General features: G+C 38.5%; 2 protein-coding genes across 3 annotated transcripts; both read right to left on the bottom strand.

Annotated features, from left to right (window-relative positions):
* Nucleotides 1-876: 876 nt before the first annotated feature.
* Nucleotides 877-6,807, bottom strand: LOC121961433 (NXPE family member 3-like). Of its 2 annotated transcripts, none has more exons than XM_088072542.1 (7): nt 6,417-6,807; nt 4,898-5,058; nt 3,595-4,023; nt 3,041-3,255; nt 2,506-2,576; nt 1,945-2,151; nt 877-1,861 (listed from the first exon to the last, which is right to left on the bottom strand). In XM_088072542.1, exons 2-7 carry the CDS (start codon nt 5,000-5,002, stop codon nt 1,308-1,310), a joined length of 1,581 nt encoding a protein of 526 aa, XP_087928668.1. In that variant the 5' UTR covers nt 5,003-5,058; nt 6,417-6,807; the 3' UTR covers nt 877-1,307. The 2 variants fall into 2 exon arrangements, with proteins under 2 accessions (XP_087928668.1, XP_042367355.1); XM_042511421.2 differs by having other exon boundaries at nt 3,041-3,336; nt 6,417-6,806.
* A 743-nt stretch (nt 6,808-7,550) lies between these two features.
* LOC121961627 (uncharacterized) lies at nt 7,551-23,289 on the bottom strand. Its single transcript, XM_042511681.2, has 19 exons — nt 23,190-23,289; nt 23,056-23,114; nt 22,906-22,966; nt 21,640-21,794; nt 21,494-21,558; nt 21,310-21,403; nt 19,915-20,181; nt 18,431-18,724; nt 17,444-17,695; nt 16,403-16,717; nt 16,131-16,252; nt 15,305-15,521; nt 15,064-15,219; nt 13,606-13,796; nt 12,409-12,560; nt 12,039-12,296; nt 10,944-11,097; nt 10,131-10,263; nt 7,551-7,708 (listed from the first exon to the last, which is right to left on the bottom strand). Exons 1-19 carry the CDS (start codon nt 23,219-23,221, stop codon nt 7,584-7,586), a joined length of 3,102 nt encoding a protein of 1,033 aa, XP_042367615.2. The 5' UTR covers nt 23,222-23,289; the 3' UTR covers nt 7,551-7,583.
* Nucleotides 23,290-24,784: the final 1,495 nt, after the last annotated feature.

Genomic DNA, 24,784 nt, shown 5'->3' with positions numbered 1-24,784 from the left:
CTTCCTGTGGGAATCCACACTGCTACTTTTGCTTTGTCAGTGTTAGATTGTATACATTGTAGATATTTTTTAACATCATCAAAATATCATATATTAACATAAGTCACAGCAAAATCCTTTCAATATTCTCTTACACACTGTTTTAGGCCCAGCCTCTTTTACACGTGTGATGTTTGTGAGGATTGATGGGCTTGTAATGCAAGACAGATTTCCGTGCAAACGGACAATAAAGTGTCATCTTATCACATTAGTATGTTAACAGTAGCTATGGAAAATCTTTCAGATGTGGCAGATCGCAAAGTAGCCTTGCCTCATTTTTACTTTGACTTAGTTGGCATAGTGATACTAACATTACAACCATGCACCTGATATTATCAGAGGATATACGTGGAAAGGATATATGAGGAGCGAATAGACAACCAACAAAACCAGTTGATGTTATGTTGAGTAAAATTCATACGATATGTAAGCAAACCATAAAAGTTTTAGTGATTCTGTTGGCTCACCATAGCTAAATATTAATTTGAATAACCTACCTGATTTCATTCAGACCTGTTAACTGTGGTCTAGTAATAGTAAACTATTGTTTGCTAACAATTTCCATAATGATAGAGATAGAGATAGAGTTTTGCAGATGATAAAGATGCAGTTATGATGTTTTTAATTTATTAGGATGTAAATATGACATGGCTGTAATTACAACATGGTCTGAGCATTGAGGATTATGAAAGGGGTATGTGATAATGTTTGATTTATGAAAATGTAAATATGACATAGTTGAAGCTGGGGCAGGACAAGATAAGCATTTTGCGTCCTCCTGTTCCTTTTCAAACACATTCTTTCATTTGTTTCCTCAATGGAGACTCTTTTTAAAAATTATTATTATCTTTCACTGTTATCTTTATTTGTTCAAAATAAACAGATAGGCAGGCACTTTAAAGGAGAGCATGAAAACTAAAGCAAGAAAACAATCTCAAAAAAGCAGAGAAATAAAACAAAACCATAATAAATATAAATAAAAAATGTTCATGAAAAATAAGAACAGTTTAATGTAAATATGTTGCACCCCTATGCCTTATTGTTTGTTTACCTAGAAAATAAGAATGAGTAACGACACATTACTCCCTTATCTTCACATATAAAACAAGATATGACAGTAAAAGAGTGTAAACTTCATAATATCAAGATGTTTTGGCTTCACTTTTGGGGAGCTGTTATGTTGTCCATCTTTATCCTCTATGATAGAAACACAGAGAGAACATGTAAACTCAGGGTGTGCTTCAATCCCCCTCCCAACAAAAAGACATCTATCCACCCTTTGGAGGGCATATGTAGGACAAGAGAACGTCAATCATGTTCTTTATGATGGGAGTTGGTGGATGGAGGCTGTGCGGCAGGTGGTGGGCCAAGGTCATCTCCCAAGCATCGATCAGATGAACACTGAGTCCTTTGAACATGGCCCTGAGCACATAATCACGCTCAAGCGAGTACCAGTCATTGTTGATTATTGCACTTTCAAGTGTCAAATTTTGGAGGTTTGCGGTCCGGATGACAACCAGCGTGCCCGGAGCCCTGTCCAGCAGCCGCACCACTGCCTTGCGAATGTTCTGCAGCCGCCGGATGTAGACCTCCATAGGGAAAGTGCCAAAGTGAGCCCAGATGCCAAGGACTACGACAGTGTTGTGGCCTCCTTTTACGCCATCTAGTTCATTGGCAATGTAATGAAGCTCACTGGTTAGGACCCTGGTAAAACGGATAGGAGGACCATGGCAGCGAAACGTCACCATGATGTTTTTTTCATAGTCCAAGGCCATGAAAGGTCCAATTCTCCTTAGGTTGTGCAGTTCAAACTCCTTAAGATCTAAAAGTATTACAGAAGGAACAGATTAAGCAGTGGTGTGAACAAAATCGAGCTTTTGCCAGAAATTCCTGTGGATCAGTTACCTGGTAGTGCTTCGTTGAGGAATTCAAACCACTGCCTGATGGTGGAGTCTCCATACATGTGGACCACTTTGCCTTTCAGGCACTGACGTATGGCCAAGGAGGTGTTGAATTGTTGAACTGTGGTTCCATTTAGTGCTCGCCACATACCATAGTAGTAATAGCCAGAGGGTCCAGATGTTACACTGCTGATTTTCACCTCTGGTTGACCTGAGAGAAGGTTGAAAGATAAGGGTGAGGTTATATTTGATGTTGTTATTGCCAACAAACTCTCTAAAAAGACTAAACTTATGGTGTAAAGTGATTGTATAAACTTCTTATGAACTACTTTTACTCCTGAGAGACTAGCTACAATGCCATCAGCTGGTGCCTTGTTCATTAACTTTTAGCTCAGTGCTCCATGCAACCGGGGCTCTTCTCCAAACCACCTGAATACATCTCTATATGGGAGAATGCTTCCCAGGAGAAAGTAGTATTTTTTTCTGCCTGTTTTACTTTCATTGTCCCTGTTCAGTTTTTAATTATTCTCACGCAAGGCAGTGGTGGCAGTATATCATGCCCTACCTTCCTCTTTTGGCAATACAGTGACATTGGCAGGTCCTGAAGCTGGAATAAGGACTTTCATGTTGACACCACTGAGGAGAAGCACACATAATAAAATGTTTCTTACAACCATTAACAACACAAAGCACAACGAACATTTGAAACCATTATGTGAAGTAAAAATTTGACATTGTGGAGCAATTAGCAGCAAAGCCAGTTATTCTATCCCCTCTGGAGTTGGTGGAGGCCAAACTAGAGCTAAAAGAAGGATGAATATTGGATTTACATTTGCTACTTAACACAACTCAAAATAAATGCCAACGTTGCTCCACATCTGCAGGATGTAAATAATAACTTTTTTAGGCCACTGTTTGCTAAACTTTAGCCATTTAAACTTCAAGGGATAAAAGGTGATAAAAACATTTTTAGATTCAAACTTTACTGTCTGTAGTTGAAAAATTCTGAAGCTTCCCACCAAGGGGACTCATAGGTAACACTGGATATTTGCATTTATTAGAGGTCACACAAAAAGTTATTCCTGTCTCTGTTCTCTCACCTTTGAAAAAGATTCTTATCATTGGGCCTCATGTGGAATCTGTATTTTCCCTTGAAGTGGTTGATCCTGTTGTCACAGCTCAGGGTCTTTGGCTTGTAGCAGAACCAAGGCTCGCCTGTACGGAGGTCAGTGTAGTTGCAGATTGGCCTTTGGGTTTGACGTAGACAGATGTTACAGTTGGTAGTTTCAGCGATGGAGCCTGAACGGAACACGCTCTGGAAGTAAATCCTGTCAGGATTATCTTTGTTCAATCTTTTCAGCACTGTGACAGCCTCACCAGGGTGAACCAGTGTCACCTGGTAGGAAAGAGAGCCAGAGTTTTTACAAAAAATCTATAATCGATCTATAAACGATTTATAATCGTTTTTAAAATTACAACAAAGTTTGAATCGTAAACTGTGATCACTACAAACTGCTCTTGTGCTGTGTGAGAAGTGAAAGATATAGCAACAGTAACTACTGTAAGAGAAAGGGGGCTTAGTGAACAGCTATTTTGAAGATAGATTAAACACTAAATGTAAAACCACATTTAACATGATAGTTATTTGCATCACCTCAACCTGTGCGTCTCCTTCCCAGAGTAAAGAGAACACAGCAGAGTATCTCCCATTGAGATGATCCACCACTTGTCCAGCCACACCTGCACCAAGATCCATGTTGTGCAGTCTGGCGAGTAAAAAGTCCCCCCCAAACTTCCTGGGATGGTCCTGGAAGTCAGACATTTTTATCATGACCTCCAGCTGATCCCCTACACGCCACTGTCCTCCTCCCCTCCTTGGGAGAATGGTGAAGGTGCTGTGAGCTGGATTAATGGTCATCTTCAGAGGGTGACGAGCTGACAGAGTTGGAGTTTTAGGCCAAGTAAGTGAGTCGAGTAGGGAGCGCTCCTCCACGTCTTCCTCAGGCGACAGTGGTTGGAAGGTGCAGAAGCTGTGAGGCACTTTGGGGACATTGGAAACTTTTAGGGGAATCTGGCTGGTGCCCTAGAAAGATGATGTCAAAGATTAATCAAATTAATGCACTAAGAGCAAATTAACTAAATAAAGCAAAAAGGCCAAGAGGGAAGATTCTCCAGCTCCAAAGCTCAAAATAGTTGAATATTTTGGGGAGTATTGATAAGATTTCTTGATCTCTTACTGCAGGAATATTGACACGTGTAGGAAAATGTATATTCACAAGGCATTCCAATTCAAGGACTTCTTTGTGTGTTTTAAATCTTGTCAACTGCAATTCATGTTTTTGATAATTTCTGTCATTTGTCAAGACGTGTTTTTGAAGTTGTTTCCTGCCTGATGGTGTGACATGACAGGAGCATTTTTACAGTTGAAATATGGATCGGACGTTTCTTGCTTGTGAATGACTGAGCCTTTGGAGGATGCCCCTTTCTTACCCAGCTGATACTAATTGGTCCGTGTTTTTTTTCCCCCACAATTTTCTCAGTCCTCTGTAGTTCCTGTGTCAACCGCTTAATGTTTGGGGGGCATCAACTTAACAAAAAGTGTATAGTTAAGTTTTTATCATCAAATGTCTTGTCTTTATACTGTTTTCATTTGAATATAAATTTTAAAAAGAAGAATTGGAAGATCACTGTATTCTGTTTTTATCTAGTTTTGTACCAACTTTTTGGGAATTGGGGTTGTATATAAAGTTCTCCAAAAATTCCAAATAGCCCATACATTTATATACTTTTTATTTATTCTGATATTTAAAGTCAGTGATAGTTTTGTGACTTGCTCTCATGTAATCACAGTCATTAGCAGTCAAGCACAAAGTGGGACAGTTTGACCAAATGTAACAAGCTTAACAATATGCCAGCAAAATCCCACTAAAGAGATCCCACTAAAACCAAGTTCTCACCTTCAGAACATTGACGTAACGTAGCAGGAAGATAAATACAGCCAGAACGAGGAAGATGGTGCGACGCCTCCTTCTTATACAAGCTATGGGCATGAAAGTCCTCATCTCTGGCTGCAACACAGCACACACAGCACACAGCACTGTGACCACTTCCTCTGGTACTGGATAAAAAGATAAAAACAAAAAACAAGCCCTTTTTACAGAAGAATATATATGACACAATCAAAGACAGCAGACTTTCTGTTTTGCAGTTTAGAATGATTCATTTACAAGTTATGCTCTGAAACACAATGTAATAGTTGAATTATTTTTTTAATGGTTAAAAAAGTAATAAAAATTTGCTGAACTTCAATAGTTAAATATGATTAATTGATTTTTTTTCCACTTACAGTTTCATTTGCATTTTAAAACAGTTTTGAAGTCCATATTGACAAATATGGACAGCAATTTACATGATTGAAAATCAGCTGGCTGCCATATTGTTTCTTGTGTCAAAATTCTCAAGCTTGTATTACATCACCTACTGGCAAGAACATTTTTTTTTTGGATGTTGCAGCACTTTGTGTTCTGTTAGTTGTAGGTTTTCTGCTGTAAGCAAAAGAGAATTCATACAGCCCTATACAGTCATTTTTCTGTTTTTTTTTCTGGTCGAAAATTCTGAACTCAGTACATAGGAACAAACACAAACAGATGAAGTTCAGCTTTATGAATGTATACAGTATAAAGGTAACATGCTTCAACCGATTTTCTCTGAACCACCAGTCTCTAAAGATAAAGTCTGAATATAAATGATTGTGCTCGCAAACCCATGTTTAGAAATTAATATTTCCCTCTGAATGTTTTTGGCTAAATAACTTCAACATATGAATGACATTTCTCAAAGTATTAGCTTCAAAAGTAGTGAGCACTTTTAGCATCAAATTATAAAGTATCAACAGTGACAGTATGCATTGTGAAATGTACTCAAGTGTACTTTCTACAGTGCATTCATTTCTAATTAAAGTCGCTAGTTTCTTTACAGACTCAGATCAATACCAAATATAATTAAGTTAATTATGATGTTTAATGCAGAAATTATATAAAGTAGTTCAAGTTAGCCACATTTTTTAACAGCTGCATCACTAAAGTGCCATTAATCCATTAATTTACTGTAATAAAATATTACAGAATTTAAAATGGGCCATTCTGCATAATGAGTTCATTTACTTTTAGTACTTGAAGTATACTGCATTTTGATAGCTATATTTTGATTTGAATGAACAATTTCATAAACTGATCCTATTTTTAAACTGTATATAAATCCTGATCAACAAAGTATCCAGGAACTATATTCAAGTAAATGTAATGGAGTAGAAAGTACATTGTTACTCTCTGAAGTGTAGTCGAACAGAAGTGAAAAGTAAAAAATGGAAGTCGCAAAACAACCTCGTATATTAGAATGGTTAGAGGCAACATGTCGTTTTCACAATGTCTACAAAATGGAACTAACTATACTTTATTTGAGCATATTGTGTCTTACCTCAGCAGAGATTCATTTGGGGAGAACAGTGAGGAAATCTTGGTTTGATTCTCACTTGCCGAAAAGTTTGTTCTATTTATTTGACTTCTTGGTGATGAATAAGGCAGCGTCCACATACAGCAGTGCAGCGTGACTCAGAGTCACGTTTAAAGCACACAGGAGTATCTCTCGTGAATTCTTTGTCTTCCCAAACACACCCATGTGCTAAAAGAGCTTCCCGAACAGGATGAGTTTCTTTTACAGCCATAATTTAAAAAAACAAAACCCATTTTCATTTTATGTGAAATGACACATCACCATGAAAAACTATTCATGTATGTTAGCTGTTAAATATAATCTAACATACATGTGGTCTACTGCATGGTCAAAGCATTTGTTGATGTGTAGTCAGAGGGCTGGGTTTTTGTCTCTGTAGGCTTGCCAAATACAATGCCAACAATGACAGATCTGTTCACGAAAGAACAACCGGTGCAACAGGTTCTATGTTGAGGAAGTTTAGCAGCAAAGCAGAGTCATAACATAAGACATCAGAAACATCGATTCATTGCACATGTTCAAAGCCAGACTCAAAAGCCTATAGTCAAAAGTCTTTAGTCAATAGGGAGCAAGAGACTATTGTTTGAACAAATTACAACCGTGACTGTGGCGTGTCAGGTCCTGCCTCCTGCACGCTTTACCTACATGTCAGTGTTCGCCCAAACTATATCCAGTATCTCCAGGGGCTAAGAATGCTTCTGACACAGACAGTCTCCTGTTGTGTGCTACATGTGTGAAAGGTGAAGATCTAATTCTTTGGACATTGTCCACAGTTTTATAAGAAAGCTGTATGAGGGATTGAAAGAGAGAAAGACAGACACTATAAGTTACTGGAGCCACAGGATACTTTTAAAATATACTGAAGATTTGGTAAAACGTTTAAAATCCAAATTCTAACGGTATTTCTAAGGAATCTCAAAACATAGCCTGTGTAAAAACAAGGTTACTCCTTCACAGTCACAGTTTTGTGTAATTGCATTATATCTGAAAAAGTGTGTAAAAACCTTCATTAGAATTTAGGCGGGTTTTATGTCCATCACATATGTCTTTTCATAAATATTGCTCTGTATCATTACATTGAGCTGTTTCATGATTGAACACACTCACAGATGGTGTTTCAAACTCTTTTTTTTATTGCAGCCGTAGTCTCTCATAGTAAGTCATAATTGCTTTGGTTGCACTCACTAAGAGTATGGTAACTCCCAGAAAACCTATTGATCCAGCCACAATGGAGATCATTGTCATGTGTTCTGCCCCTGAAAAGAGATGGACACTAGTCAATTATTCAAGTCTGTATTCAGAGTGCACATATACATCTCACACTGATCTGTATGTTATGTTATTAAGATAAAACTAATAGACAAACACAACAGAAATGATGGGTTCCCATTACAGATTTGCGCAAAACTAAGTCAATGTTTTCCAGATGATGATAAATCACAATTGCGAGATGACTGTGCTTCCACTCAGTGGTGTTTTACGATTTCTCTTGCAATAACATTCCAAGAGGCATGCCGATGGATGTTCAGAGCATTAGCAGGTTTATTTCTGTTGCAGCCACCACACTAGCCGTCATTATTTCCAATCAAAGGCGATGTAGGCCTGTTATGCGAGCAATAATGTACGAGGGATTTCTGAGAGGTGAGAGGTCACAATTTCACAGAGGAATTATGGATTCAAAACTTCTGGATAATCTGTTTATCTTTTGAAGAGTTAATGGATGCAGTAACACCTCCTGTAGCGCCTGCTGCATCATGTGCTAGTGAGCCAGTTCCTACCAACAAGCACATACCCATAGAATCATGTGATCTAGAAAATCAAAAAAGTGTTTGTGACCACATCTATAGACTAATGCATTATGAAGGCATTCACAATGATCATAATGCATTCATGACTACACTCATAAACACACACAATTCTAACTGATGCAACATATCAACATCCATAAACCATTGTAGATACAACTTATAATGATTTTTTAAGTGGCGAGGATCTTGTGGATCCTTCTGTCTGGTTATAACCTAGAGGTTGACTGCTTGGGCTTATAACGCATTATAAATACATATACTTACTTATTCGCACATCAACAATCAACTGCAGTAATGACTCATACTGTGCTGTAACAGTCCACGCAGTATTGCAAGTTATTATTGTATGTGTGAATTAAAGTGAGGCACATTTTCATGCATTTGTAATATTATACGATTCATCATGTTTCATTGTTGTTGTTACATAAAATGTAATCATTTTCATGTATTTATAAGTGATTAATGCCTACCATTCACTAGAATAATTTGAAAAAACATTTAGAAGACTTAAGTCTGACAGCGTGTCAGTAGTAGTGAGTATGCTATATGCTGTAGCGAGCTAGCTAGCTAACCACTATCTTCCTCACAAACAGGCTATTTGCAAGCTAAGTTAGCCACTAGAATGTTTGCTGTTAGCCATACTTAGCAGGGATTTCAGGAGCTGCAGTAATCTCTGTCCACATAGCTAGCTACAGCATATAGCATACTCACTTCTAATATCAAGGGCTGCGACACTTTCTGTCCACTTTTTTTGTATTTTTAAGTTAATCTTGGAGTGACACTGCAAGATCTCCAGTCTTTGTGAAATCTGATTCTGTGGCTAAAAACTCCGACTACTGACACATTGTCAGGATTCAGTCTTATATCTTATAAATATTTTTAAAGTATTCTCGTGAATGGTAGACATTAATCATTTGTTAATGTGTGAATAAGTGGGTATAAGTATTTATAATGCGTTATAAGTCCAAGCAGTCAACCTCTAGTTTATAACTTAACGCCAGCAATGAAACATGATAAAGCATATATTATTACAAATGCATAAATATGTACCCCACTAAACACATACAAAGGTAACTTATTATACTGCATGGACTGTTCCAGTACACTATGAGTCCTTACCACAGTGGATTGTTGATGTATGAATAAGTGAGTATAAGCATTTATAATGCGTCATTAGCCAAATCAGTCAACCTCTAGTTTATAACAAGTCAAGGGCATCCACAAGACACTTGCCACGTCCTATCTATAATGGTTTATGACTGTTGATATAGTGCATATGTAAACATTATGTGTGTTTATGAGTATTCATAAAGAATCAGGAATGAAGTATAATTCACTATGAATGCCTTCGTAATGCATTATAGATGCGATCTTCATAGACAACTCTACCAAGGTTTTTTGTTAATTGATGCGTTTCTATTAGGCGTGTTTCACATTCATAATTTTTCCAATATGAAGGTTGATGGAACCCCGCCTAGTCTAAAGACAAGTCTACTTCACATATTTCTTCCCCCCAATTGACACATCATATCTCTAATACACGCACACACACATGTGATATGTTTGGCTGTTTTATATGGACTGTGTACATACATATTCTGTTTTGTGTACTTATTCAATCACCAATTTATTCTACTGAATATTGTTTTTATTCATGAGATTAGTTGTTAATATGATTCACTGTCTTTAATTGTAAGTGTGCATTGACAACACATCAAATGTGATGCTAAGAAAGCCAACTGAATAGAGAGAGTGAGAAAGCTCGCTCTCAACCCGCTTCTACTGGCTTTTAACCTGACTCCCGAAAACACTTTAATGTAACAGTGTGTATTATGTTAGTAATGTGGACTTAAATGAACAGTTAACTCACAGTATGATGCTGGGCCTTCTGATGTCATCCTCTTGCTGACCACCAGAGGTCCAGCAGACACAACAGCAGCTCGTCTCCCCTCTTTGTCCAGGTGGCTCACTGACCTCTTGGCGCGCTGCTGGCTGCTGCAATTCTGTTATGAAATGAGGGACAGATGTTGATTTTCACTCCTCCACATCTGACAGTTGTACTTACAGATTAAATTTCACATGAAGAATTTTGATTTTTAGAACATGATGCACTGTTATTGCTACCCAACAGTAGTGTGCATGACGTTTTATCATAACTGCATAGAAATTCTTGAGTTATGTTGACTTTTGAGCACCAAAATTTAATCAGTTTAGTGTGAAGCTTAGGCCTTGGATGTCGTGTTCATGGTAATGTGACAGAAGTGCTTATGTACTGACATACAGAAGACAACATAAAGCATGCCTGTTGCTGGCACGGAGCTTGACCAGCTTGAAAAAAAATATTCTGTCCTCTTCTGTCCTCTCTTTCAGTCTTTCTCCATCTTTACAAGTGAAGTTACTACACATTAACATTAACAATGTAATTGTTACTTGGAAATACTAATAATAAATCCCAATTTGACATAATGCTGACGGATCAGGAGGAGGACTGTGGGAGGTCCCTGACAGTCACCAAAGGCTGAGGAAAGTCACCACTATCACACAGTGGTGCAGTGAACTTAAGATGGTATAGACCAGCAGCTAGAGTAGACCAGTAACTAGAAGATCTGAAAATACGTCAACAGGTCATCGGTCCCAAACATCGGCAGGTCTATCTCAACCTTGAAGTGGCATTTTGGCTTACCTTTGTACAGTCTTCACCAAGTCCACATACGTTGGCCAGGCAGTGAATGTAGAGAGGCAAGCCTTTGGGCATGGTGAACATCTGAATGGAAAACCTGCTCGTCTGTCCCAGGCCGTTAACAGAGAGCCAGTGGAACGTGTTGTCAACCGCGCAGCTGGGGACAAGAGAGGATGGCATTCAGTATCAGTGTCACCCAAGACAAAGAAAGCAGTTCAAACATAATTACACCCTGAGAAACAACTTCTGAGCTTTTGGTTATCACCTTTTTGCGCACTCCATTTGGCCTTTATGTTGGCTATTAAGATAGAGGTTAAGGATGGAAGTTGGACTAGGCAACGTAGCAATGCTCTGAGACTAGATACTGTCTTAGATTTTGGTCATCATTATATCGTCTTGTCTTTTCCTGCTTTTAAAGGCTGAACTACAGTAAAGTGATGTGATTTTCTGAAATTATCAGACTGTTCTACCTGTTCTATTGTCTGCCTTTTCCACTTTGTCATTATTGACCAAACTACTGATGATTTATTACAAAAGAAATCTGTTGTGTAAATATTTTGTGGTCAATCTTGCAATATTTTTGCAATATCAATACAAGATATTATAAGATTGCCTTTATGTAGTCTAATTTTTTTTTTACCTTTTTAATTTGCTTAATTTATTTTATTCCTTTTTATTTGTGATTTTATTGTTTGTGTTGATGTTCTTGACCATTTCTTTGTATTTTATATTGACATTCTTCCTGCATCTTGGATTATTTGTCCTTTTGTTTTTAATTGTTTTTCAACTCTACGTTTCATCTCGCTTGTGTTCAATAAGACTGTTGTTGTATCCGTGTCTGTGTATCCCATTTCTGCTTTGCTTTTTGAGAGTCTGGGCGTCTAATGTGGACGGGGCTCATATTTGAAGTGGGAAGGAACTGTGAAGGTATGGATACTGATTAAAGTTTCCTATCAGTAATACTAAGTCTAACAGAGCTCAGTTAAAGTGTACATCAACAAACGCAACAAATACTGATGTTTACGCACAACTGCATCAAGAAATCAAAGTAATAAATTGTTGTTGCTGGAGGGATCGGTCAGTAACATTTTCACGTACCCATCCTGAAGAAGGACCCCCTGCTCCGTCTCGTGTGGGTCGGCGCTCTCAGTGGCCCAGCATGACGCCACCTGCAGGTGCACGTCTGAGGCAAAAGAGTTGTTGGTCTGCAGCGCCACCTGCACGAACAGAGTGTCCTCAAGCTCCATGGTTATAGCGTCTGTGTAGCGGGAGGTGTATGACTCATCGGTGTACAGGGTCATGGTCAGGCCCAGCCGCAGGGAGGAGTTGAACTCCACCAGGGAGACTGAGGAGAGCCTACGACAAAAACAAAGATGTGTTTGGATGTTTCTCTCCTTTATGAACAATGTTTTTGTTTGTTTTGTTTTTTTTACTCAGGCAAAGAGGCAAACTATGAAGAAGTTCTCACCACTCCGTATCCACGCTGACTTGAGCGTTGCGGACATAATGTCGTGGGTAGACACACTTCCAGACGACCTTTAGGTCCCGCCGGCTGATGGTTTGCTCTTTGGTCAAGGTCACCCTCAGAGTGTTTTGAAATTCAATGTGGGTTTTGTTTACCTGGACAAACACACCCACAAACCTGATAAACTCAGTGTATAGTTTTGCGGCTTTTCATTATCATGCCGGTTATGGGATTATGCAAAACTGTACACGATGTAGTCTCAGTGGGGTCAGGGAAAAGAAGAAAGAAGCTACAGACCGAATATCATAAATCCAATTAATTCATCGTTTTTCAGACACTTGAAAACTGAAATATGAGGGCTCCTTTACAGTAACAATAAGTCTACTGTCTGTTTAGTGGCTTTTAGAGTTGGTGGTTGGAGGGGAAAAGCAAAACACTTCACAGTCCGTTTAACCCTTTGAAACCTGGGAAAAATGGTTTGATTTCTTCCAGAAACATTGGTAGAGGGCGATAAGCAACCTAACAAAACATGGCCCAAATTTCAGTAAATTACCACAACAAATATTACAAGAAAATTGCCAGAAAATAAGCACAAAAAAAGAAATGACCCCCAAAACAACTGCTGATTTTCTGATATTAATCTAATTATAATGATTATAAATATAGCTTTTTGCACATTTTTCCATTTTTAAAAAAGATATTTATTAGGTAATTTTTTTGTCACCACTTAGTAATTTCTTTTTTGTGGGACATTTCTTCCCAAGTTGAATATTGTATATTCCCCCATGTCTCTTTTTCAAAGAAGTCAAACCAGTTTGCTCAGGTTTAAGGGGTTAATGGCTTGTGAAAGGTGTCTGAAAGCAGCACAAGAAAACTGATGTCTATCCAGGTTTCAAGGTGTTTATATATCTAGATGTCTCATGCACTTGCTGAACATGCAGTTCGCTTAAGTTTCAAGTTATCACTTGAATTTCTCGTCAGTAACCATACACAATATGTAAAAATAACCTTTTGGGGCAAATCTATGATTAACTACAGACTATCGAGGCTCTTCTAGATCATAAGCAATAAAGAGCAATGAGCATGATATTCTATCTGTACCGATGTTCTCATTTCTCCAGTGGTAAATGTTGCCCTGCACAAAATCTGTCCATCACTTAGCACTGAAATGTCTTTTTATGACCTCTATCAGTCACTCACCTTCCTCTCAGTTCCACACTCAGAGGCTTTTCGTGAGGTGTGGAAGAAGTAGAACATCTCACTTTCATCCACACTGCACCGTCCGTCGTTCAGTTGTACATCAACGTTTCCCCCGAGGTAAGAAGTCAGGTAGAGTTTGGCTATTCCACCAGTCACCAGTTTATCTTGACACTGGCTGAAAAGGCCTTTGTCTGTTTTAAAACAAGGGTCACAGTCAAAGAATCCCACTTGTAGAAGTTGTTTTTGATAAGCAACAGCCATGGTAACTGAGTGCTAAAGCCACAGGAGAGGCGCATAACATGATTAACAGGATTTTTGGACCCCAAACATCTACATACATTAAGCAGCAGGCTACAATCTCTAACAAAAACTCACTTTGGTCAAGTTATTGTTGACTCCCAGTCTTTAAATGATGATAGCTGTCTGCGGAGGTCATAATTAAGAAGCTACTGTAATATTTATTGTGGTCCAGACACACCACTGGTGTTCAGATACACCTCTTCCAGGGTGTCTGCAGGTCCTTCAAAAGTCCTAAATCCAATTTTAGAAATAATATGCCTTAAAAGTTATTAAGCAGACAAAAATTTTAATTTGGGAGGTCTTTAATTCTGCAAACATTTGATCTAATTTTGTTTAGCCATCTTTACGTTTTTGTCAAAATGAGTCAAGCTCTTGGAAAGTCCACATTTATGATGTTATATATATATATCTTTAAACCTGCCACTTAATCCAAGTCTTTTTTTAAACTTTATACTTGCTCTTACCTGTTGGCAAAATGTAGATTAACCAAACTCTGTCTAATGCATTTCTGCATAAAACCTTCCTCTGCAAGGGACCACATATACACTACTGACCTTTATACTTACCTACAATGCTTGAATAAGAGTTAAAAAAAAAAAAAAAAAAGTTATTTTTCCAAATATCTGTCTTAAATTTGGTTAAAAGACAAATTTGGAAATAATAATTTGATCCTTTTGGCGAAATACTTCATTCACAAGTGTCGTTTTTTTCAAAATCACTCCCTTATTTATGCTTTCACAAATTAAATAACATGATTTTAAAGAACACTGAAATATTGTAAAATGACAATATGAATGTAAATTAATTTCTATGTACCGTAGTTCCTGAATCTTCAGTGTTATGGTTTTATTTATTTATTTATTTTTTACTTCCCCTATCTGTTTTTGTTGTTGCTTTATGATTTATTTTTAGTATATATACTTTGACACTTTATACTTTGACTGTTTTGGTTGCTGCTCGTGTCTTATGTAAAATTGCAAACATGGCTTTTTGATTGTTCTTATTTAAATAAAAAAAATTGGTTAACATTGATCTTGTAAAGGTCTTAAAAACCATTAAATTTAAGGGTCTGACACTCTGACTACACATTAAAACAAGATTTCCACCAAAAATCTATAGTATTTGACTGGATAAGAAATGTGAAGTCAAAAAGATTACCGTTGCAGATTGGCTGTGCAGCTGCAGGCCGCTTGATGACGGCGCTCACGTCGTAGTAGCCATGTTGGCACACACAGGTGTAGGAGCCCAGAGTGTTGATGCACAGAGAATTACGAGGACACAGAGTTTCTTTGGAGGAAGTGCACAGATCTGGACCTGACAGTCAAAGGAAACAGGATAAAAACAAATTAATTTGACTTTCGTGACAGACTTGAAGTAGTTGAGCTGGCTTCTCACCGACCGTCCCAGTAAATGACCCCATCTGTGACTGTCACATTTGTATTCAGGGAGTGGATGTAATCCAGCTGATCCTCAACAGGCAGCAGCACGTCTTTGTCAGCTTTTGACGCGTCGTAAGACATAAACAGAATCTCGGTTTTGTCTGGCTCTTCTGCGGGTTCGAAGGTGACCAGCTCGACGCGGGCTGGCTGATCGAAGCCGCTCAACAGCTCCTGCAACTGAAGGACATAACCACAAGTGAGATGCTTCAAGAACAACCAAGCAACAGACATCAGTAAAAGGTAAAGAAAATTTAATTTCATTACTCTGTTGAGTCTTTTCTAAAGTGTTTTCAGAAACATACACCGGTTTCGCACTGGAGGCCGAAGTGCTGAGAAGTGCACAGATTGTCTGTGGAGCGCTGCACACGCACACAGAGACAGAGCTCTTTAAATGTTAGTGCTTTTTAAATGCTACTGAGCAGATGACCGGAAAAGTGTCCTGACCTGTGAGAAACGTGCTGCTGGTGTGAACAGCCAGGTGACTGCTGACACATCACGTTAGATGTTATTATCTATTTAGGGGTCTAACGTCTAAATAAAGATTTTGATTGGCTGTTAGTATTTCTTTCGTGGATGTAATCACTCCAGGAGCGACTCAAACAATATCGTTAGCCACTTTGGTTTTCTTCATAGTTGTGTGGACTCCAGAATGATTTTTAGAGCCATCTTTTTATAGTTATAGTTATATGTTGGTGTGGACGGCCTTTTACACAGCGCTGTATACAGTTAGGATGAAAACTGGACCTGAAGTTTGCTCCTTGATGTCAAAGACTCATTTTCTCTCACCTTATCTTTGAAAATCTTTCCCATCTTCGCTCTGGGTTCTGACATGTCGTCCTGCAGATCCTCGGGCAGTCCCCAGGGCACGACCAATGTGAGAACCATGTTGGGTACATCGAACTGCAACTCTGCAGAAGCCAGGAAAAGGAAACACCGTGGATTAGGTTTATCATGGTAGACAATTAAGCAAATCAAGTATATTAGAATCAGAACAAGTGAAACTACTGACACCACACAGCTGCAGCAGTCGTGTCGGACTAATGCTACCTCAGACTGACCTTGGGTCAGAGAAGGTCCAACAGCCCTCACAAGAAGCTTGAAGGATGAATTAGCTCCGTCAAACCCCACATGAGAGTGTTCTGACTCCCACTCTCCGTCACATATCTCCCACACGTCGAGGACGTAGGACTTCCCCTCCTCCAGCCCGGGGAGATGCAGCTGTGCATCAGTCACGTGGCTGCTCTGGATGATGGTGCCATTATCCACAGAAAGCTCATAAAGAAATGCCACAGCTTGCTGGTGGGTGGTGCCTTGCGTCCACAGAGCGGTGGAGTCGTTGGAGCGATACTTTAGCTGGGACACACCAAGAGGTCCTGGGTACACACAGTATCAGGCCAAGCATTAAAAAAACAGGTAGATAACGTGAATGTGTGTGTGTGTCTACATAAACACTGACAAAAAAAAATAAATCAACGACAAAATTATAGAAGCCTGCAGTGAGAAATATGAGAGGCTGAGAACTGAGAATTATCGCTGCGCTTTGCCAATTAACATGTTGACTTATTCTTCAGGAGGGAAAATCTGTGTACTCATCATTTAGATGTCAACCACCACAGTCACCACCTTTAGAATAAACCCCATAATCTCATAATCCTGTAGGTCCCCCAGGAGCCATTGGCAGTGATTCCCAACTGGTGAGTCAAGGGTCCAAAAGTGGGTCGTGTTACATTCTGAATATCCTGTAAGTGACTCACAAATCTATCAAGTTTGTAAAAAAAAAACAAAAAAAAACCAACCACTTTTATTTATTTTTAATTTTTTAGAGCTTTTATTTTGAAGTGCCATTTCCTGCTGTAGAGTGAGTGAATAACTTGCTTGATGACATGGCCAAACACATATGTGACGCTAAATATATTATAAACTGTGCGGACCTTTAACTGATGACTAAGCAGAAATATGGACCCCATGTCTGGACCAGTTGGGACCCACTGGTCTGACAAACTCCCAGTGACCAACTTCTAATCCCCAGCAGCCTGATGCCACAATAAAGGAGCATGTGTGGGACCAGTGTGTTGTCTTTTCATCAGTTCCTGCATTACCTGTGTGTGCTGTGACCGTCTTGGCACTCATGACCACACTGTCTCCACACAGCGCCTCCACCTGGGCCTGGTACTGTTGGCACGGCAACAGCCCCCCCACAGTGAAGCTGGTGACGAGCGTTGTGCCCCGCAGAGCCCCCTCGTGGTAGACTCTGAAAGCAGAGATGGACGAGGTGTTCCTCACCTCCCAGCTCAGGGTGTAGTTGTCTGGGCCAAACGATGTCTGACGCAAGGCCTCGATGCTGGAGTGAGCTGAGGAGCACAGAGGAGATTATGTTTACGGTATGGTTTTGATTTTTTTTGTGGTACTTGCCTACAGTCAGTTAGCGGGTTTACATTAACCCTTTAAATTGAAATTCCGAATATAAAATCCACCTCATGGAAACACGACAGTTTTTAAATTTTTTAAAATTATTTTTATTGGAAAAAAGTACTGACGCTCTCATGAGGTGGCATTTCAGAAGATCAAAAAACCAAAAACATATTTTTCAAATTTGCAATGGAAACACTTTTTTTTTTAGCTTTTACAGTTAACATGGTAAGAAAGGATTTTGAAATTGCTTCCATTTTATTTATAGTCTTGTTTTACTCAGCATCCCAACTTTTTTGGAATTGGGATGGTAAAAAAAGATTTCATTGTTAGGTGTGTGTCATATCAGATTGTTTTGATTTGTAGGAGAAGGTATGAGTTATTTGTTCTCTCAGAAGTTATAATGTCTTACGTTTTTCATGGAAACATCCACACTACCACTAAAGTTAACATTAACAGTAGGTAAGCTCTGGAGGCATTGCTGGTAAATGAACAGGAAAATAAATAGCATACAGTAACTGTGTATCTGTGGATAGACAGTGATCTAAAATATATTGTATATGCACAGTAAATCATTGACTGTAGACTAAGTTCAGCATCAGTATAGTGGTCTATAGTGGGTTCAAATGGACAAACACGTGATGGACTAACTGGTTCATTAACTGTTCAGGGCTTACCGGAATTTCCATCGTTCAGGACCATCTTGCTGTAGCGGGACTCCATCCCCGCTTGGCAAACTGTTTGCAGGCCAAACTTAACCCTGCTGCAAGGCTCCAGGTCCGATAAGACGAACTCAAAGTTGTCCTCCTTGTGCCAAAAGAGCACCTCCTCTGTGATGCGGTCTGCGCTGTTGACGTAGAAGGCAGTGATGAGGAAGGACGAGAACTTTCGGTTCTTAGGGCAGTCCCAGGCCAACGATATGCTGCTGCTGTTCCATGACGTCACCTCGAAGTCCTTGGGAATGTCAGGGTCTGGGGGAGGGTAAAGGATAAAGAATTGGTTAGCCACTGGATGAATGTAAGTCCAATATTCACTCTCCTTTTAGCTCCACTTTACATGCACTTAAAAAAAATCTGGAGCTAAAGTTGCTAAAGGCTCCATGTTCACTATGTCTCCATTATTTGGTGCTGAAACCTTGTTAAAGAAGCTGTACACAGCATTCAGAGCATATCAATGATTCAGAGTTTGAGCCGGTATTTTCTGTATACGGATGTTAACATACAGGCGGCTGAACTGGCTGCTAGCAGCTAACAATGCTATTGGCACAAACTAAAAAGCTTAAAAATGCAAACAACAGCAGCAGTGCTGACAGAGCTAATGGTGTTAACCTGGAGGGAAAGGGAACATTGGTTTAGATTTGAGGGGAGGTAGGAGGGACATCTCCCTCAAAATTAAGAACATTGATGCAAAGGCATAAAAAGAAATCACAAAAATGCAAGAAAGTCAGCGATTGACGCTCGATCAAAATGTGTTTCCAGCTAAACTTGTCTCATAAATCTGCAGTTCTTCATTTGTCTTAAATAAATTAACAGAATATCTGAGTTGTTGCTTGCATAAACTTACATTTTAAAGAATTTGTCTTTAGCTCTTGGAGGTATCTCTCTGATATTTTAAACTTAAATCAAAAGAAGCAGCCAGTATAAAATACACAGCTGCATTGCTTTTCAGTCAATTAGCACCTTAACCCTTTGAAACCTGAGCAAATTGGAATGATTTCTTTCATAAACATGAGAAGGCAGTAAGCAACAAAAGAAGAAATAACAATAAATATAGTTTCCCCTCTTTTTTTCCCCTTGCTTTACAAAACAAATCTAAATCTTCTAATTTCTTGCAATTTCTGTAACATTTCTTACAAAGTTGCTTATTGTTTTCTTTCCCACATTTTTGAAAGAAAATGCTCTAATTCTCTCAGGGTTTAAAGGTTTAAATACTTGTCAAAGGCGTCTGAAAGCAGCACAAAAAAATGATGTTACTCTAGGTTTAAAGGGTTAAACCGAATTCCATTCACCTCCATTGTATTGTGGTGAAGTAGCTGTCGGACGGATATCTCAAAACTTGGACAAACAAAACCAAAATTATCTGCATGACTAGAAACCAGTATAGGTAAGCAATACTGCTTATTTGTGGTTATGTGCTAGTCCATCCCCCCACCACCCCGTACCAGTAATAGTGGAGAGGCAGGTGAAGGAGTGAGAGCCTGCAGCCTCCACGCAGGCCACGTAGGGGCTGCAGGAGTCCAGAGCTGTGAAGCGGTAGTGGTTGTTGGTGGTGGTGCCCTTGCTGAGAGTGCTATAGGAGCCCAGTTCAGTGTGGAAGAGAGTCACGGTGTGGCTGCTGCCGACGGCTGCTGGCCGGTTCTCCACCCAGGAGACCAGCAACATGGACGCAGACCTGGACTCCAGCTTGACAGGGTGACGTGCAGTGTGGCCTAGGACGAGACACATTGGAGTTTCACTTGTACAAAGTGTTCATGAAAACAGAAATTCAAAATCATCACAAATAAACCAGAAATTAAAAACACTTTCACTCACACAAATGTGCTCAATAAAACTTCACTGCAGTCCAGATTAATAAATCTTAACATTTTTGGCCAGAGAGCAGAGCTAGACTAAAGGTCAAGGGGTCAAAAACATTAGGTTTTTAATCACAAACATACACAATAAATTTAACAACAATGTGGGCTATGGTTGTTAAAGGCAGGAGACACCACACTGTGCCGACTGAAGAAATGTTACAGTTGGCCTTTTAACTCTAAAAAATCGGGGTCAACATCAGATTGTTTTTTTTGTAAAGCATTCAGATGCCTTTTGCAAGTATTTAAATCTGTAAAATGTGATTTCTTTCAAAAACAAGGGGAAAAAAAAACAATCCACAACTTGGCATGAAATTTAAAAAATATATATTAAAAGGTGACAGGAAAATGACCTTAAACTTAGCTCAAAAATGCTTAAAAATTATCATATGACTTGGGGGAAAATAAAGAAAACATCAATGTCAGTCAAGTTGACCTTTGACCTTTTTGGATATTAAAAGGTTAGCGCCTCATCATTATATCCTATTTGACATTTGTGTGAAATTTGTCATAATTAGCTTATAAATACTTGAGTTACAGCCAAAAACATGTTAGGCCACAGTGACCTTGACCTATGACCACCAGAGTCCAATCGATGTTTGTGCCAAATGTGAAGAAATTCCCTCCAGGCGTTCTTGAGATATCGCGGACAGACAACTTACAAACATAATGCCTCTGGCCAAACACTTCACCGGCACAGAGGCATAAAGAATATGCAAGAATATTTTCCAGAGACATTTCATTATCTATACATGATAAGCAATTTTTGCACTTTGCGGGTGATTTCATGCCAAGTTGCTGATTGCCTTTTTCCCCCATGTTTTTAAAAGAAATTAAACCTATTGGCTCAGTGTTTCAAAGGTTTAAATGCTTGTAAAAGGCATCTGAACGTAGCACAAGAAAGCTTTAAAGGGTTAAAAACTGAGAGCAGGTCAACATTCAAAGACAAGAATTAATCAAATACACAAACAAACTTTATCTCACCAAATGCAAGGAAGAAGTTGTCGTCCTGGTGAAAGTAGACGGTGCCGTTCTCACATGCAAACACCTCAGCAGGACTCAGTAAATTTAGGAGGTCCTGCAGATGATTAAAGAAAATAAAAGATGTGAATCCTACATCATCCATCTGTATGTTATTGTAGTTTGATAAATGTAATATCAGAAGTACCTTGGTGGCACTTGTTGGTTGACGTAAGGGTTTCTGTCGGCCTCTGACTTCAGTGAACTTTGTGCCTTGGAAAGATTTCATTTAACATTTAAAAACTATTGCTTCTCAGTGGATAAAAACAAAAGAAAAAGTTTGAATTTGCTTACGTGGGGTGATTCTTAAAGTCCATGCCTGAGCGGAGCCTCCGTAGTGAAGTGTTAGCTTGTTTTGTACAGCCAGGGGCACCGTCAGGGAGCTCACTTTACCCACCTTCCTGATGGATCTTAGAGCCGTCTCATTGAGCCAAATGTTGCCATTTTGCCTAAAACGATGAGAAATGATGACATCTCGGTACACAACATTTTCTCTGAGAGAGATTCCCAATCACATTAAAAAAATCAGTCTGTATATCTGCTGCCCCCACATGGACACAGCTGGTAAAACCTCACTCACAGTTTTTTTTAGCAGCTTATGTTCAATTTGTATCCATCTGGGACACTATGCTTGTCCAAGGTGCTTGTTAAGGCCAAAAGTATGTAGACACCCCATGGAATTTTGTGAGCTGTCAATTAAAGGCGTTTTTTTTTAATGGTTTCCAAAATCTGGTAGGTGGTCTTCTTGGAAGAATAGAGCCTGTTATACCAGAGGATAAGTTCATAGGGGCCATATATGTCAGAGGAGGGGGTTACTGGGGTGTGACTCTTTCTTTTTTCTTTAAAACCTTGATTCAGAAAATAATTTTCCTCAAGTGACCTTGAGTGACTAGAGGAAAATACATGACCCTTCCCACACCTATTGGAGCCAATGTAAAAAAACAAACACTGACATTAGAGACATCACCAAAACAAACAGCTAATTTCCTAACCCCTTAAAACCTGAACAAATTGGCTTGATTTCTTAAAAAAAAAATCCAAAATTGGACAATTAGTGCGAAAGTACAAAACTACCTGAATATTTAAAAAAAAAAATGTAATGAGCAATGAAAAAAATGAAAGAAGAAATGACCCAGAATTTAAAAAAAAAAAAAAAAAAAAAACCCTAACAGTTTTTTATGGTTTTGGAATAGCATGTTCAAAAATAAAGTCTAAGTTCATATTTACGTCTCCACATACTTTTGGCCACTACAAACGAAATTTAAAAAACTGTTAGGCTACAGCAATGTAAAAATAAGAAATGAGAACATATTCATATTTGAAATTACACCGAAATAATGCACGTAGTGCATGAGTGCTGAGATACATAATGAGTCATGCCATCTCTTTAGTAATCACTTACCGTGTATACAGTCATGCCGATTAGCAAAGAAACATAAAATTGCGGTTTTGTATATGAGGTTTGGCGTGAGGTTCACTTCAAACAGCTGAGGACGCGCTTGTTCGGACAAGTTTAATCGCACCTTGTCAACTACACGTGTCTAAACGTCTTGTGTTTACCTGTCCAGAGCCCCGTCCTTGCTCATCCAGCATATCGAGAAGGAAATATCTTCACATCGTCCTGCAGGAACAATAATTTAATAAGTATCTGCGAACGTAACAAATTCTGGTTTCTGCAGTAATGTGTCGGTCGGTCAGTGCGCTACTCACCAAAGGAGATTGTGTGAGGTACCAGTATGAAAAAGATGAAGGAAAACCCGAAGGAAGTCCTGAGAACACAAAAGCTGATTAATGAGCTAAATTGAAGTGAAATAACTCAAATCAATGTGACTTTTTTTCCTTACATTTTCTTTGTATCTCCATCAAAGGGACGCATATCGTGTCTTAGTCCGGGTTTGGCCGGAAATGTCGGACCCCTAATGAGTGCCAGGTGCGCGCTGCCCTCACGCACCTGCTCACATTCACCAAAGAAAAATCATTTGACATTTATTCGGCTAATATTTTTAATGTCATGAAGAATTCACTTTCATGATGATTAACAAAAACAAAGGGCCGAAGCAAAGATGTAAGAGTTAGGGGCTGTTCTTTATTTATCAGAGGAGGCGGATGGCTGAATTTATTTTCTAGACTTATTTTGACTCTCTCTGATACGGAGGACTATAACTGTCGTGGAAATAGTAATGAAACATTAAATGAATTCATAACTAACTGTACAATTAATATAGCCTAGAAAATCAGAAATCTGTTTGTAAATTAATTTATGAAACTGCAAATGAATAGACTTGCTCACAAAGTAATTCATGTTTTGACGTTTTAATCGGAAATTAAAAGATGAATTATAACAAGAATTTACACTTGAAATATGAATCCATAAATAAAAAGTTAATTAAAAAGATGTGTTAAACAGGCAATAACTACATCATTTAAAAATACATTAATCAATTGTGAATTCAGTTATTTATTTCTCTTTAACAATTGTATTTTGCAATTGAGTATTAAATTCAATTATTAATTTATGAATTAATTAAAGTTTAAATTATTTATTAGCTGTTTTATAGTGTTTTTGTAAATATTTTGAAAATGAACCATTTATTGATGGATTAATATTTTATTTTTAAATTATTTCTATAATACCTCTTTTTTTGCCATTAAAACAAATAACAATTTAGTCGAATTTATTCTTTTAATTTATAGATTGATAAATTAGTTTACAAACAAATTAATTAATCCCTATTTTAATAATACAGTTATTTATTTATTAATTAATTCAATGCTTAATAACAGTTCCTGTGACACTTGTGAAATCTGGTAAACCCATATCCTTCCAGTTTTCTGTGTGTTTCTCCTCAGCCTCCTTGCAGCATACAGCAGTAGTAGCTCATGAGCCAAAATACTTCTAGAACCTCTTCAAAAACAGCAAAGTCTTCTTCATCACAGAGGAGAGATGTGTTCGGTATGGACATGAGCTATGAGCAGTTTCGTCCTCTCAGATAGCTTGAATTATGAGGGTTTTTTTGTACCCTCAAGAGGTAAATGTTCTTAGTATCTCATCTGAAAGCAGCAAAAAATAAAGAAAGAAGTGATAAAACATAGTGTGACATCGGTTTCATATCTTTGGAGCCAGTACTGCAGTCGTCTTGCAGAAGGCCAGTAGGTGGCAATATGCACCTTAGAGAAATGTGCAGTCCACCATCTACAGTTTAAAAATACACTTGCTTGTTTTTGTTTAACATCATACAGTCTTAAATCCAAATAAGAGACTTCATGAAGCCTTTCCCCATTCACCCTGTGCATGTGACTTTCTGATTACATTAAGCAAAGGAAAGACGACTTGTCCTCTATTAGTGCATCGGAGTTTGTGTCCAGCTGTTCCCAGTCTACTGGACGTCATTCAGCAATCAGACAGAGCAGCTTTTGTCTGATAAATCTTAACAAGCAA

The sequence above is a fragment of the Plectropomus leopardus genome, chromosome 22 (assembly GCF_026936395.1).
Source record: "Plectropomus leopardus strain MGB_pleo_1.0 chromosome 22, ASM2693639v1, whole genome shotgun sequence".
In the NCBI taxonomy this organism is placed as follows: domain Eukaryota; kingdom Metazoa; phylum Chordata; class Actinopteri; order Perciformes; family Serranidae; genus Plectropomus; species Plectropomus leopardus.
The sequence above is the reverse complement of the archived record's forward strand: the minus strand, read 5'-3'. Positions and strand labels throughout refer to the sequence as shown.

Excerpts from the sequence above, each read along its gene's own strand:
- LOC121961627 (XM_042511681.2), bottom strand. The coding sequence starts at position 23,221 with ATGCGTCCCTTTGATGGAGATACAAAGAAAAT. Across the intron at positions 23,115-23,189 it reads GATGGAGATACAAAGAAAAT|GACTTCCTTCGGGTTTTCCT; the intron begins GTAAGGAAAAAA and ends TTGTGTTCTCAG. Across the intron at positions 21,795-22,905 it reads AAGGACGGGGCTCTGGACAG|GCAAAATGGCAACATTTGGC; the intron begins GTAAACACAAGA and ends TCATCGTTTTAG.
- LOC121961433 (XM_042511421.2), bottom strand. The coding sequence starts at position 5,002 with ATGAGGACTTTCATGCCCATAGCTTGTATAAGAAGGAGGCGTCGCACC. Across the intron at positions 4,024-4,897 it reads GTTACGTCAATGTTCTGAAG|GGCACCAGCCAGATTCCCCT; the intron begins GTGAGAACTTGG and ends TCATCTTTCTAG. Across the intron at positions 1,862-1,944 it reads CCTCAACGAAGCACTACCAG|ATCTTAAGGAGTTTGAACTG; the intron begins GTAACTGATCCA and ends TAATACTTTTAG.